Source organism: Lepus europaeus, chromosome 5, assembly GCF_033115175.1.
Source record: "Lepus europaeus isolate LE1 chromosome 5, mLepTim1.pri, whole genome shotgun sequence".
In the NCBI taxonomy this organism is placed as follows: Eukaryota; Metazoa; Chordata; class Mammalia; order Lagomorpha; family Leporidae; genus Lepus; species Lepus europaeus.
The window spans coordinates 43,087,896-43,102,556 of record NC_084831.1 but is presented as its reverse complement, the minus strand read 5'-3'; the positions used below and the strand labels follow the sequence as shown (position 1 = coordinate 43,102,556).

General features: G+C 41.9%; 1 protein-coding gene across 4 annotated transcripts in view; it reads right to left on the bottom strand.

Annotated features, from left to right (window-relative positions):
- OSBPL9 (oxysterol binding protein like 9) overlaps positions 1–14,661 on the bottom strand; it is a 194,666-nt gene that overhangs the window by 152,397 nt on the left and 27,608 nt on the right. For all 4 annotated transcript variants that reach the window (XM_062191311.1, XM_062191312.1, XM_062191307.1 and 1 more), the window contains exon 2: positions 3,839–3,889. In XM_062191311.1, coding sequence (XP_062047295.1) covers positions 3,839–3,889 — 51 coding nt within the window. The remainder of the gene's footprint in view (positions 1–3,838; positions 3,890–14,661) is intronic.

The following is a 14,661-nucleotide window of genomic DNA, read 5'->3' as shown; positions in this document are numbered from 1 at the left end:
AGACCTCTCTCTCACTCTCTCTCTCTCTCTGCCTCTCCTCTCTCTGTGTAATTCTGACATTCAAATACATAAATCTTTTAAAAAAAAGTGAAATTAACTTTGAGGTATAATGACTTTGAACAGCCCTTGTCTCAACTGTTGAGGAACAGTTGTTTTTTTTTTTTTTCATACAATTTGTTGAGCTCTTTACTTAGTGTAGAGTTAATCTTCTGTGTATAAAGTTACTTGAAAATAATCTTAGTAAAAAATAAGACTGGGAATAAAAGAAGGAGGAGGAAGATGGGTGGGAGTGTGGGTGAGAGTGTGGGCACAGTGGGAAGAATCACTATGTTCCTAAAGTTGTATTTATGAAATGCATGAAGTTTGTATTTCTTAAATAAAAGGTTTCTTTGGTGAAAAGAGGAGGAGAGGAGAGGAGAGGAGAGGAGAGGAAGGGAGGGAAGGGGAGGGGAGGGGAGGGGAGAGGAGGGGAGAGGAGGGGAGAGGAGGGGAGGATGGAAGAAAAATAGACAGATAGATCTTACCACTCAGAACCATTTTTAAAGTCTACCGTTCAGTGGCATTATTTACATTGTTGTGCAACCATGACCATCATCCATCACCAGAACTTTTTCATCTTCCCAATCTGATAAGCAATAACTCCTCATTTCCCCCCTGCCCCAGACCCTGGAAGCCACCTTTCTACTTTTTGTCTCTATAACTCTGACTGCTCTATGACTGTGACTACTCCAGGTATGTTACGTAAGTAAAATCATACAATATTTGTTTTTTCATGACTGGTTTATTTCATTTAGCATAATGGATTCACCCTTGCCGTAGCATGCGTAAGAATTTCCTTCCTTTTTAAGACTTTATAAAAATCCCATTGAATAGGTATACCACATTTTATTTATCTATTCATCTGCGAGTGAACACTTGAATTGCTCATTTCCACCGCTTGACTATTACGAATCCTGATGCTATGGACTATATAGGTTTTGTTGGAGTCACTGCGTCCAACCCTTTCAAAAGATATATATAGGCTGGTGCCATGGCTCAATAGGCTAATCCTCTGCCTGCGGTACCAGCATCCCGGGTTCTAGTCCCGGTTGGGGCGCCGGTTCTGTCCCGGTTGCTCCTCTTTCAGTCCAGCTCTCTGCTGTGGCCTGGGAGTGCAATGGAGGATGGCCCAAGTCCTTGGGCCCTGCATCCGCATGGGAGACCAGGAGGAGGCGCCTGGCTCCTGGCTTCAGATCAGCGCAGCGCGCCTGCCGCAACGCACTGGCCATAATGGCCACTTGGGGGGTGAACCAACGGAAAAAGGAAAACCTTTCTCTCTCTCTCTCTCTCTCTCTCTCACTAACTCTGCCTGTCAAAAAAAAAATATATATATATATATACTTTTTTATAAATATAAGTGGGTGTTGTTTGAAGCCAATTCATTATCTCAAAAACTGGATATGAGGCCGGCACTGTAACACAGCAGGTTAAAGCCCTGGCCTGCAGTACCAACATCCAATATGAGTGCTGTTTCAAGTCCCAGCTGTTCTAGTTCCCATCCAGCTCTCAGCTATGGCCTGGGAAGGCAGTAGAAGATGGTCCAAGTCCTTGGGCCCCTGCTCCCACACAAGAGATCCAGAAGAAGCTCCTGGCTCCTGGGTTCAGATCAGCTCAGCTCTGGCTGTTGTGGCCAATTGGGGAGTGAACCAGTGGATGAAAGACCTCTATCTCTAGCTCTACATCTCTCAGTAACTCTGTCTTTCAAATAAATAAATCTTTAAAAAACAAACAAAAAAAACCCCACCTGGATATGTAAATGGAAATAACTAAGCAGTTATCCTGTCTATTTGAACCATAACCAAATAATACATGTAGAGAAGTATCTCCCTATAAAATAATTTTTGATAAATAAAATACAATAATAGACTATCATTTTGCAACACCAAATGAGTTAACAGGGTAGGTACTAAATATCAATGGCTGGTAATATCAATAAAAAGCAAAAACTAGACACTGTGTGCTTCCTGCTAAAAGAACAGCAGATATATTGTCTTGCAAAAGGGATCAAATCTGAGTCTGATCTAGTCTCTGGAGGTATCTGACAATTTGCAGAAAAAAACGAGGACAGAAGAGCATAACAAAATGCATCAGTATACAATCAGTAAAGGCAACACTATGGCCAACTCCTATAGGCCAAAGGGTCTGGAAATTAAGTTGATAAACTGTAAATGAAAGGCATCAAGTTAAAAAAAAAATAAGCAAGATAAAACTAGGGTTTACTACACGAGTGATAGAATTATAAAAATTCTAGAAGTGATTACTATAATAGAAATGGTTACTTTAGGAGATAGGAGGGGGCATAATTTAATTGGGGCACACTGGAGAGGCCTCAGAGACAGCTAGCAAAATTCTATATATTTCTTAACCAAGGTGGCAGTTACAAGGGTTAATAACTATCTTAACCATACCTAAAAGCAAGAACAAAACAGACAAAACCAGTGCATTCACTGTAACAATCAGACAGTGGCTGAAATCCAGAAAAAATTCAACTGAAGTGCTGTGTCAACACAGCACTGCCAAAGTCTCACTATTGAGCCTATCTCAAACCAAAAAAGCAGTTAATACCAGACTGAATGGTGACTGAGGTCAATATCAAGTGCTTAGAAAGGGAATCAGCACACGCAAACAAAAGGGATAACAAAGGAAAAAAATCTTGAACAGTGTAAGTTGAATTATTATAAATCTTTATATTATTAAATATACACCACCTGTGCAAAACAGCCTTATTTCCATCTTGCAAATCTACCATACTTACTCCTATGTGAGCACCATTTTTCCATTATAATTTGGTTTCTTAAGAGTTATTTTTCAATTCTACCAAAGACAGTTAACAAAGGCAACAATACGGCATAAATGTTCACATCTTTGAAAGTAGGGATACAGATAAAAGATGGCAGGGAAAAAAGCACAAGATTCCTAAAAACAAAAGGCTAGTAGAAACTAATGTATCTAGTATCTAGTTATGAACAAGTCAGGTACCTTCTCTAGGGACAATGGAGTACCAGAAACTGTAACTCCAGTCATGCATTCTTTCTTGTTTTTACCTATTTGGATGATAGTGAATGAACAATTAAAAGCAGCATGAAGCTGTGGTCTGTTTTATCCAAAAAGGTGGCTCCTAGACACACCAGATAGGCCACACTATACCTCCCCAGAAGTATAGCTAGTGTGAACTGAGAAATGCTCGTAGTGTAAAGCAGACATGATAACCACTACACTATGGAACCACATAGTGTGTTTAGTGTAAAAGACAGGCTAGCTTTCAAAGACTGTATAAATAATATCTTATTAATAATTCTTGTTGATTACATGATGATATTTTGGATATAATAGCCTAGACAAAATAGTAACTGTTCCTGTTTCTAACTTTTTAAATGTGGCTACTAGAAATTTTTAAATTATATATGTAGCTCAAATTGTATATTTCTACTGGACACCATTGCTACATATACCGTTATTAAATAGTGTGGACCAGGAAAAACCAGGCAGCTAATTGTAGAAACTTTTCAGTTTTTTTCTACTGTTGCTGTACCATCAACAGTACAACTCATTTAATTTCCAGCCTTTGTCCCTTAAATGTGAAAAAGAAGTTTAAAAAAATCATGAGTCAAAATAGCTGAGTTCTAATTCTTGTTGTGACACTAACAGTTACTTCTGTAAATCACTTTTCCTCTCTGAGACTTTAGTCGCCTATCCCAATAACTAAGTAAGGAAGCTAAGGTATATTTAGATTTCCATGATTCTATCAAAACTCAAATTTTCTCTATCAAAACTGGTTTTCATAAAAATGAATACTCACTCTGAGTCTAACACATCCTCTGCGAGAGCCTCTCATCATCTTGTCCTTGGACTAAAACAAAAACAAAACATTCAGTGAATAAAAGGTTACTTTAAGAAATTGTTATTAGAATCATCTGGAGATAAAAATCTAAGGTTTATAGTAATATCCATCCTTTCTGTATACTCCTCTTCCCAAAAGAAATCACTTTTGATAAAGGAATTACGAGGTTTTAAAGTAAATGGCTTATACAAATTAGATGAATGGTGTATACAAATTAACCATATTACAGAACTTCATGCATATCTTTAATATAACATATATTACACTAAAATTTTATTTTCTCACGCCCCTTAGTTCTAGCCCATTGTGTTCCATATTTATTGGTGTTAATTTTATTTGTTAGTTTTATTTTATTTCAGAGTGAGAAAGAGAGAGAAAAAAAGTTAGAGATATCTTCCATCTACTGGTTCACTCTCCAAACTCCCGCAAAGTTAAGGCTGGGTCAAGCTAAAGCCAGGCACCTAGAACTCCATCTGGGTATCTATCATACATGTGTAGCAGAGCCCCAAGCACTTGAGCCATCATCTGCTGCCTCCCAAAATGCAGCAGGAAGCCTCATCAAGAGCAGAGTAGCCAAGACTAGAACCAGCGCTCAAATACACAGTTTTAGCATCCCAAGCGACAACTTAACCTGTTGCACCACTGTCTCATATTGTAGTGAGCCAGGGAATCCCCTAGAAAGCTAATAATCACCTGGGGGTTTAAGAATCACTCCCAGATGATTCTGACAAAGGCAAACAGAGGACCATACTTCAAGAAATTTTGCTCTCACTTTTTACCTCTTTGCAGTTCCCCAATTGAGTCAGTTTTGTTTTTTGTTTCTTCTTTTGCCTCTATGTCTCCTCATCCAATGGTCTTCAGCTTAGACTATTTTTGACCCAGATTTTCTGCCTTGCTAACACTCATTTATCAAGTGCCTTAGCTTTATGACTTGGAATCCTATCTCTCCCATCTCTGGGCTCCCATAACTCCCTGGGTTTTTCCCTGCTGTGACATATACCCCCCTGTGTTATAATGGCAGCTTTAGTTGACTGACTAATCCATGAAACTGCACATTCCATAGGGAGTAGGAATTATATGGCTTAATGCTTTAGAAGAGCATTTATTACATATTAGGTGCTCAAAAAACATTTCCTGGGCCTGGTGCTGTGGCGTAGCAGGTAAAGCCATACCTGCAGTTCCGGCATACCATAGGGGTGCCTGTTCAAGACCCGACTGTTCCATTTCTGATCTAGCTCTCTGCTATGGCCTGTGAAAGTAGTAGAAGATGGCCTCTGTGCCCATGTCAGAGACCTGGAAGAGTGCCTTGCTTCTACTTCAGATCAGCTGTTGCAGCCATTTGCGGAGTGAACCAGTGAATGGGAGATATTTGTCTTTGTCTCTGTCTCTCTCTGCCTCTCTGTAACTCTGCCTTTCAAATAAATAAATAAATAAATATCTTAAAATTTTTTCTTGATAAATGGCTTGCCCTTTATGCACCCATCACTAGATTGAGCCAAACAAGGGCAATGTTAGGCACAAAAGGCACAGTGATGACATTCACTGAATTTTCCTACATTAGACCTCAGATCATCAGTGTTTAACAAATATTCAATACTAGAATAGCTGGTATTTTTCTGTATTCTACCTAAGTGAGAAGACACAAAGTAAGCCAACACCATATAACTGTGTTTTAGAGACAACTGTCCCCCATGAAAACCACAGATACCCTGTCCATTCAGTCCTAAGTCATGGAATTCAGGTTCTAAAGTGATTATTGGGTTACTGAAGAGAGTATTCTTTTCATTTTACTCACAATAAGGACTAATGCACTTCTAGAGGGAAAAATTTCCAAATATCAAGCAAGATTGAAAAGAGTTCTTGGCTGACATCACGGCTCAATAGGCTAATCCTCCGCCTGCAGCACCAGTACCCCGGGTTCTAGTCCCTGTCGGGGCGCCGGATTCTGTCCCAGTTGCCCTTCTTCCAGGCCAGCTCTCTGCTGTGGCCAGGGAGTGCAGTGGAGGATGGCTCAAGTGCTTGGGCCCTGCACCTCATGGGAGACCAGGAGAAGCGCCTGGCTCCTGCCTTCGGATCAGCGCGGTACGCCAGCCGCGGTATGCCAGCTGCAGTGCGCCAGCCGCGGCGGCCATTGGAGGGTGAACCAACGGCGAAAGGAAGACCTTTCTCTCTGTCTCTCTCTCTCACTGTCCATCACTCTGCCTGTCCAAAAAAAAAAAAAAAAAAGAGTTCTTTACTAATAACACAGTTAGTGAAGACATAGCTAATAAAAACATTCCTGAAGCATTTAATAGCTCATTTACCATGCAATATATTTATCATCTGTCCAAAAGTGTAAAGGCAACATACAAAAATATTAGGTTTGAAAATACCTAATGAGCTGAGAAGGCAAAATTAATTTTAAGAGGATCATCCTTGATCCTCTTACACCGTAACACAATTCAAAAAATAATATTAAACAGAAATAAAGTCATGAGAGTCTCCAATGACGGTACCACTATTAGCGTTTTGGATGAGAAAACACTGAAAAAGATCACTAAAAATAATTCAAACAAATATTACTCAGAAATAATCAGGGAATTTCAAAATGTGGAGCATCCTACAAAATAATTGGCTCAGACTCTTATAAAATGTCAAAGAAATAAAATAAAAATTTAGAAGACCATCATGTGTGAGCCCAGGATTGTGGTACAGCAAATTAAGCCATCACTTGGGACACCAGCAACCCATATTAGAGTGCTAGTTCAAGTCTTGGCTACTCTGCTTCCAATCCAACTTCCTAATGTGCCTGGGAAGGCAGTGGATGACAGCCAAATACTTGGGTTTCTGCCCTAGCCTCAGCTCTTGCGGGCATTTGGAGAGTGACTCAGCTGATAAAAGCTCTCTCTCCCTGTCTCTATCTCTCCCTCTCTGTTACTCTGCCTTTCAAGTAAATAAATAGGGGCCAGCACTGTGGCTTAGTAGGTTAAGCACCTGCCTGTGGCACCAGCATCCCATGTGGACATTAGTTGAGTTCTGGTTGTGCCACTTCCAATCCAGGATCCCTGCTGATGGCCTGGGAAAGCAGTGGAAGATGGCCCAAGACCTTGGGCCCTTGCACCCACGTGGGAGACCCAGAAGAAGCTTCTGACTCCTGGCTTTGGATAGGCCCACTCCAGCTGCTGTGGCCATTTGAAGAGTGGACCAGCGGATGGAAGACCTTTCTCTCTGTCTCTCCCTCTCTCTGTCTATAACTCTACCTCTCAGATAAATAAATAAATAAATTTTTAAAAATAAATAAATATTTTTTGAAAAAGGAGGAGGAGGAGGTGAAAGAGAACTGGCATATAAACAGTTGCAACACAGCAAAAGTTAAGTGCCACGTGACTACAGGCATTCACAGGCATAAAGTGCTATGAACCCCATAGGGGTCCCTGCCTTGGAAAAAAATCAGGAAAGGCAACAGTGAAGTGACCAGGTTTCAAGCTTCAATCTGGGGCTTTGAAAAAAAGGAAGAAAGACTGGTAACAGATGCAAAAGTAGGAGACAAAAGGTCACCCCAAGGCAAGGGAACATCAACACAGGCACAGATGCAGAAAATTTTACTTTCCTATTCATAGGAGAGTAGACTTATGGACCAGAGCAGAGTACAGAGAGGAACTCAGATATAAAGCTGAAAATATTACTGGAATCAGATCCTGAAGCGTCTGAGAAATACTACATAGTTAAGGAGATTCAACTTTATTCAACAATGAATAAAGCTCTACTGAAGGTTTACCAGGAGGGGGAAAACATTCTCATAAGGCACATTTTAGGAAAGTAACACTTAAATATGAGGACTTGGGAAAAAGAATGGCAACATGAGTAACAGCAGCAGTTGAAACAGATTCTCACTCATTAACTCCATGTGACAGGCACTTTATACACAGTAAACCCTGCAAATAATTCCCCAACGGCATCTGCACTACACTAGCTTCATATTCTCCTTTCCCACATTCTCTTCAGACCCAGCTCTTATGTAAGACTAAAGGAAAGCTGGTGGGATTATGTCCCCTAGAATGTTCTATTAAGCCTAGCTCCAAGGAAAAGCACCTTTGTCCTTTATGTTCCATTTCAAACACCTGTTTGAAATTTCTTTTTAATAAGTCAATAATCTTTATACACACCTATAGCAAGGAAACCTCTAAGGAACACTGATTCCAAACATTGTAACCAGTACTGTGTAAGTAGCCATAGGCAACAAACATTTTAGGGTATTCAGATTCTCTTCAATACATTCCCGATGCAGAAAACCAATTCATTCTGTCGATCTAAATAGAGATTTACTTTGGCAGTAAGTGTTGTTTCCTGGAAGCCAAGGAACACGGCCTAACCCCCAACTATTTGATAACATAACAGTTGTCTGAACAACCAATGCATTCATAAGCTCCTGCTGAGAAGCATTCTAGGATAGGGTTAAGCAACCCAACGTGGCTTTTCGCTGAGTTAGGGCATTTGGGAGGTGATTATGTTGTGAGGGCAGAGTCCTCAGGAATGGATAGTGCCTTTATAAAAACAGGCCCAAAGAGCATAATCTCCCCTTCCTGGCATACAAGACACAACAAGAAGGCACCATCTGTGAACCAGAAAGCACACCTACAACAGTCACTCAATCTACCAATACCTTTATATTGGACCTCTAAGCCTCAAGAACTGTGAGAAATGAATTTCTATTGTTTATAAGCTACTTAGTGCCTGGTATTCCATTAAAGCAGCCCAAATAGACTAAAACACATATATACTTATTTCTCTCACATCAGTCTCATATTCTTTTTCTCTGCACCACCCCCCAAAAAGCCACGTTAGCGAAACAGGCAAGAAGCATAGTGAACTAAAAAAAAGTACAAATCATATTATCTATATGGTAAAGGTAAATAGGTTTCACCTTATTGCTGGGGCCGGCACTGTGGCATAGCAGGTAAAGCAGCCGCCTGCAGTGCCGGCATCCCATATGGGTGCTGGTTCGAGTCCTGGCTGCTCCATTTCTACTCCAGCTCTCTGCTATGGCCTGGGAAAGCAGCAGAAGATGGCCCAAGTCCTTGGGTCCCTGTACCCCCATGAGAGACCCGGAAGAAGTTCCTGGCTCCTGACTTCGGATCAGCACAATTCTGGCCGTTGCGGCCAACTGAGGAGTTGAACCAATGGATGGAAGACCTCTCTCTGCCTCTCCTCTCTCTGTGTAACTCTTCCAAATAAACAAATAAATCTTACAAAAAAAAAAAGAAAAAAAGAAATCACATTGCTTGAGACTATTAATGAAGGATAAACACTTAAATAGAAGGAGAAATTATTAACACTTAAATGAAAGAGAAATTATTATTAACACTTAAATAGAAAATAATGTAATTTCAGTGGCAAATTGATTTTTAAAAAAAAGACTTATTTATTTGAAAGGCGGAGTTACAGAAAGAGATAGAGAGATCTCTCATTCCCAGGTTCACTCTCCCAAATTGCCCAACAGCCAGGGCTGATCCAGGCACTGTGGTTTAATCCACTGCACCACAACACTGGACTCTGCAAGTTACTTCAAAATGCCTTCTAGGGGCCAGCACTGTGGCACAGTGGGTTAAGCTTTCTGTAATGCTCACATTCCATATGGGTGCTGGTTTGAGTCCTGGCTGTCTCACATCCATTCCAACTCCTTGCTAATGCACACAGGAAAGCAGCAGAAGATGGCCCAAATGATTGGGCCTCTGCCACCCATATTGGAGACCTGGATGAAGCTCCTGGCTCCTGCCTTTGGACTTGCCCAGATCTGGCTATTGTGGTCACTTGGGGAGTGAACTAATGGATAGAAGATCTGTGTGTGTGTGTGTGTGTGTGTAGCTCCTTCTGTCTCTTCTAAGAGCAAGCATATGGTCTAGAGGTTAAGACACTGCTTGATATGCCTGTATTCCATATGTGAGTGCCTGGTACTTAAAGAACCAGCTTAGCTCCCAACGCCAGCTTCCTGATAATGTAGACTCTGGGAGGCAGCAGGAGATAGCTCAAGTAGCTGGGTCCCTGCCACCCACATAGGAGACTCAGATTAAGTGACTGACTCCCAGTTTCTGCCTGGCCCATCCCTGGCTGTTGCAGTATTTGAGGAACGAACCAGCAGATGGGAGCTCCATCTGTCTTTGTGTTTCAAATAAATTAAATAATGTAAAAAAATTTTTAGGGGAAAGGGAAAGAGAGAGGCCTTTGCCAGGAGCCCCAAGTGTCACTGTCAATTAACAAATGTGTGTTTAAAAGGTGGGAGAGGAAGCAATTCATGCAGCAGTCAAAAGGCTACCTGGGATGTCCATATCCCATATCAGAGTTCCTGGTTTTGAGTCCCGGCTCCACTTCAAAACCCAGAAGCTTCCTGTTTATGTGTATCCTGGGAGGCAGAAGTGATGTCTAAGTTCTTGGGTTCCTGCCACCTACACAGGAAACCCAGAGTGAGTTCTAGGCTCCTAGCTTCAGCCTGGCCTGGCCCTGGCTGCCTCAGGCATGTAGGAAGTGAACTAGCAACGGAAGATCTTTTTCTGTCTCTCTTTTCCTTTCAAATAAAAAATAAATAAACGGGGCTGGCATTGTGGCGTAGCAGGTTAAGCCACCACCTGCAACACTGAGGGCTCCTGGCAAAGGCCTCTCCTTTCCCCTCCCCCACTTTAAAAATATTTTTACATTATTTAATTTATTTGCGACACTGGCATCCCAAATGGGCACTAGTTCTGATCTAATTCCCTGCTAATGAGCTTGGGAGAGCAGCAGAAGATGCCCCAAGTCCCTGGGACCCTGTGCCCACGTGGGAGACCCAGATGAAGTTTCTGGTTCCCATATTCAGTTTGGCCCAGCCCTGGCTGTTGTGGCCATTTAGGAAGTGAAACAATGAATGGAAGATCTCTGTTTCTGTTTCCCTTTCCCTTTCTCTCTCTCTCCCTTTCTTTCTCTTTCTCTCTCTCTCTCTCTCTCTCTCTCTGTCACACTGCCTTTCAAATAAAATAAATCAACCAGGGGACAGTGCTGTGGCATGGTAGGTGAAGTCTCTGCCTGCAGTGCTGGGATCCCACATGGGCACCGGTTCTAGTCCGGCTGCTCCTCTTCCCATCCAGCTCTCTGCTATGGCCTGGGAAAGCAGCTGAAGATGGCCCAAGTGCTTCCGCATGGGAAACCCAGAATCAGCGCAGCTCCAGCCATTGTGGACCAGAAGATGGAAGATCTTTCTCTACGTCTCTCCCTCTCTCTGTCAGTAACTCTACCTCTCAAATAAATAAAACTTAAAATAAGTCAATCAAAAAAAGCAAACAAATAATTTTTTAAAATGCTTTGGATACAGGCCAATAATCACTGAAAGATGCTACTGAATTTTATTTTTGTTTCTTTTTTTTAAAAAAAAGATTTATTTATTTATTTGAAAGAGTTACAGAGAGAGAGAGATCTTCCATCTGCTGGTCCACTCTCCAAATGGCTGCAATAGCAGGGGTAAGCCAGGCCAAAGCCAGGAGGAGCTTCTTTTGAGGCCCCCCACTTAGGTTCAGGGCCCCAAAATCTTGGGCCATCTTCCAGTGCCCTCCCTGGTACATTAGCAGGGAGCTGGATTACAAGTGAACCAACTGGGACCAGAATCTGCTACCCAAACGGCCGCTTTAAAGCCAGTGCCGGGGCTGGTGCCATGGCGCAGTAGGTTAATCCTCCGCCTGCGGCACCATCATCCCATATGGGCGCCGGTTCTAGTCCGGCTGCTTCTCTTCTAATCCAGCTCTCTGCTACGGCCCAGGAAAGCAGTGGAAGATGGCCCAAGTCCTTGGGCCCCTGCACCCACATGGGAGACCAGGAGGAAGCTCCTGGCTCCTGGCTTCAGATTGGCGCAGCTCTAGCCATTGCGGCCATTTGGGGAGTGAACCAACGGAAGGAAGACCTTTCTTTCTGTCTCTTACTCTCACTGTCTGTAACTCTATCTCTCAAATAAATAAGTAAAATCTTAAAAAAAAAAAAAAAAAAGCCAGTGCTGCAGGCCATGGCTTTAATCTGGTCTTCTTTCAGTCTATAGTGGGGGGGAAGGATTTTTTTTTTCAACTGAGAAGTACTAAATTAGGCAAAAATCAATATAGAACATGGCAATTGAAATTGGTTTTTAAATAAGTATTAGGAAGATTGTCTAGTAAGATCCCAAGCCAGAGCAGCATGGCAATGAAAATGAGCCACAACATGTTCTCAAGAGATCAACTCATAACAATCTCAATTCATACAGTAAGTGGGCTGACCATTCTGTCCATTTCTTAAAATGCCAAGAAAAAGTCAGTTTAAAGGCATACTGAGAACTACTCAGGTAGAAGGTCAGCCTTAAGTCTGCTTGATATGTAACTGCTTCTCACAAATGGTTAACACAATCCAGCAGGGTCTCTTAAATTGTCATACCCTGGGATCTCTTTTATTATTTTAGCTGAACTTCAAGTGTACCATTTAAAAAAAAATCTTCAGAAGTGATGGCTATAAAAGTTTCAAAGCAATTTAAGAAAACCTAAAATATTCTCTATTCAGATCTCTAAAGGTACATATTCCTGTGAAATCTCTCTTAAATGTACAAAATCATTGCAATTCTTCAAGTGAATGTGCTAAAAAAAAGGAGGTACAATTGCTTAAAAATATAAAAAAGTATAACCAGAGATACATACCTTATACTATCCCATAGACAGCACAAATTAATGAGATAACATGGCTGTGGAGGGAGAGAAATAAGGTTTTGAAATCCAAACCTGTTAACTTGCCTGCAGTGTGACCTTGGCCAAATCACTTGAATTCTCTGACTTTAGCTTCCTCATTTGTAAAATGGGGATATTACTTTCTCAGAATCAATGCAAGCACTGAGTGACTATATGTAAATCACACAGCACAGCAACTAGCTCTAGCTGCAAATACCCAATATGGCTGTAGGGTGTGTCTCCCCACGACTTTTATTTTTATATTTAAAATTTATTTATTTATTTTAGAGTTCAAGAGAAAGAGAGATCTTTCATCTACTGCTTCACTCTCCAAATGGCTACAATGGTAGGATTGGGCCAGATCAAAGCCAGAAGCCAGCATCTTCTTCAGGACTTGGGCCATCTTCCACTGCTTTTCCAGGCACATTCACAGGGAGCTGGATCAGAAGTAGAGCAGCTGAGACATGAACCTTTGCCCATATTAGATGCCGGGAGGTTTACTGGCTATGCCACAATGTCAGCTCCTTCCTCAAGACCTTTAGGTCATTATCATATCATTATAACAAAATTGCCAGGGGAGCAGGTTCACTCCCATCATGCATCTGAGACTATGACATTTCTACTATTTTCTAAAATGGGCGGTGCTCAATCCCAACCATAGCTCCACCCCCTTTTGAATATTTAATAGGGCTCCGCCTCTGACATCACACACACACCCCTCATATTTCTGGAAGGTAGGTGGGCCTAACATTTTTGAATAAGGCTTTTTCTTTTCTTTTCTTTTTCTTTTTCTTTTTTCTTTTCTTTTTTTTTTTTTTTGACAGGCAGTTAGACAGTGAGAGAGAGAAACAGAGAGAAAGGTCTTCCTTCCATTGGTTTCACCCCCCAAATGGCTGCTACGGCCAGCACTGCGCTGATCCGAAGCCAGGAGCCAGGTGCTTCCTCCTGGTCTCCCATGCAGGTGCAGGGCCCAGGCACTTGAGCCATCCTCCACTGCCTTCCAGGGCCACAGCAGAAGGGTGGACTGGAAGAGGAGCAACCGGAACAGAACTGGCGCCCCAACCGGGTCTAGAACCCGGAGTGAATAAGGCTTTTTCTTAACACTTTTTCTCGGTTGGGGGTTTTTTCCTTTGTGGATGGCTTTTCAATGTTCTAAGTTTTTCCTTGCAGAAGGGGTTTTCTTTGCTTGGGGCCTTTTTGCATTTTGGGCTATTCTGCTCATGCATAACTTGACTCTTGAGCTTGTACTTTTGTTTTGCTCCAAATAAATCCTGCTCTCCTGTACATCTCTATGCTTCCACCTTTGCGAGAAACCCATCCCAGTCCCACAACACTTAAAGTTTCATATCTTATATGGCTTCCATGCACGTGTGCATGTTATAAATTTATAAGTTAATATGTCTGCTGTTAGTTTATTTCAGCAGACTCAAACTTTCAGCAGGGGAAGGAAAATTCCTCCCTTTGCCTCTATACTTCCATTCAGGCTTGACATACAACATCAATTCGGCCCCCTCTACACATACTATACACACACACACACACATCACTCCACTCCACTCCACTCCACTCCAGTCTACTTTAGTAATAAACAACTACCCCAGCAGAAAATAAAAAAGCACAAAAATGTATCATTTCCCCCCTCCATGCTTACACAGTTCTTCTATGGGTCCTTTCCCAACTCAGTTTTTTTACTCAGGTTCAATTGACTGCTTTCTACTCAATTTAAGAATGTTTCTGTTGGAGGCTGGCCCTGTGGTGTAGTGGATTGGGCATCCACCTGCGGTGCTGGCACCCCATAAGGGCGCTGGTTTGAGTTCCAGCTGTTCCACTTCTGCTCCAGCTCTCTGCTATAGCCTGGGAAAGCAGCAGAAGATGGTCCAAGTGCTTGGGCCCCTTCAATCGCATGGGAGACCAGGAAGAAGCTTCAGATTGGCCCAGGATCAGCCCAGCTTCAGCTGTTGTGGCCATTTGGAGAGTGAACCAGCTGACTGAAAATTTCTCTCTCTCTCTGCTTCTGCCTCTGCCTCTCTGTAACTGCCTTTCAAATAAATAAATAAATAAATAACAGTAAAGCTAATTATCTTTGAATTATTA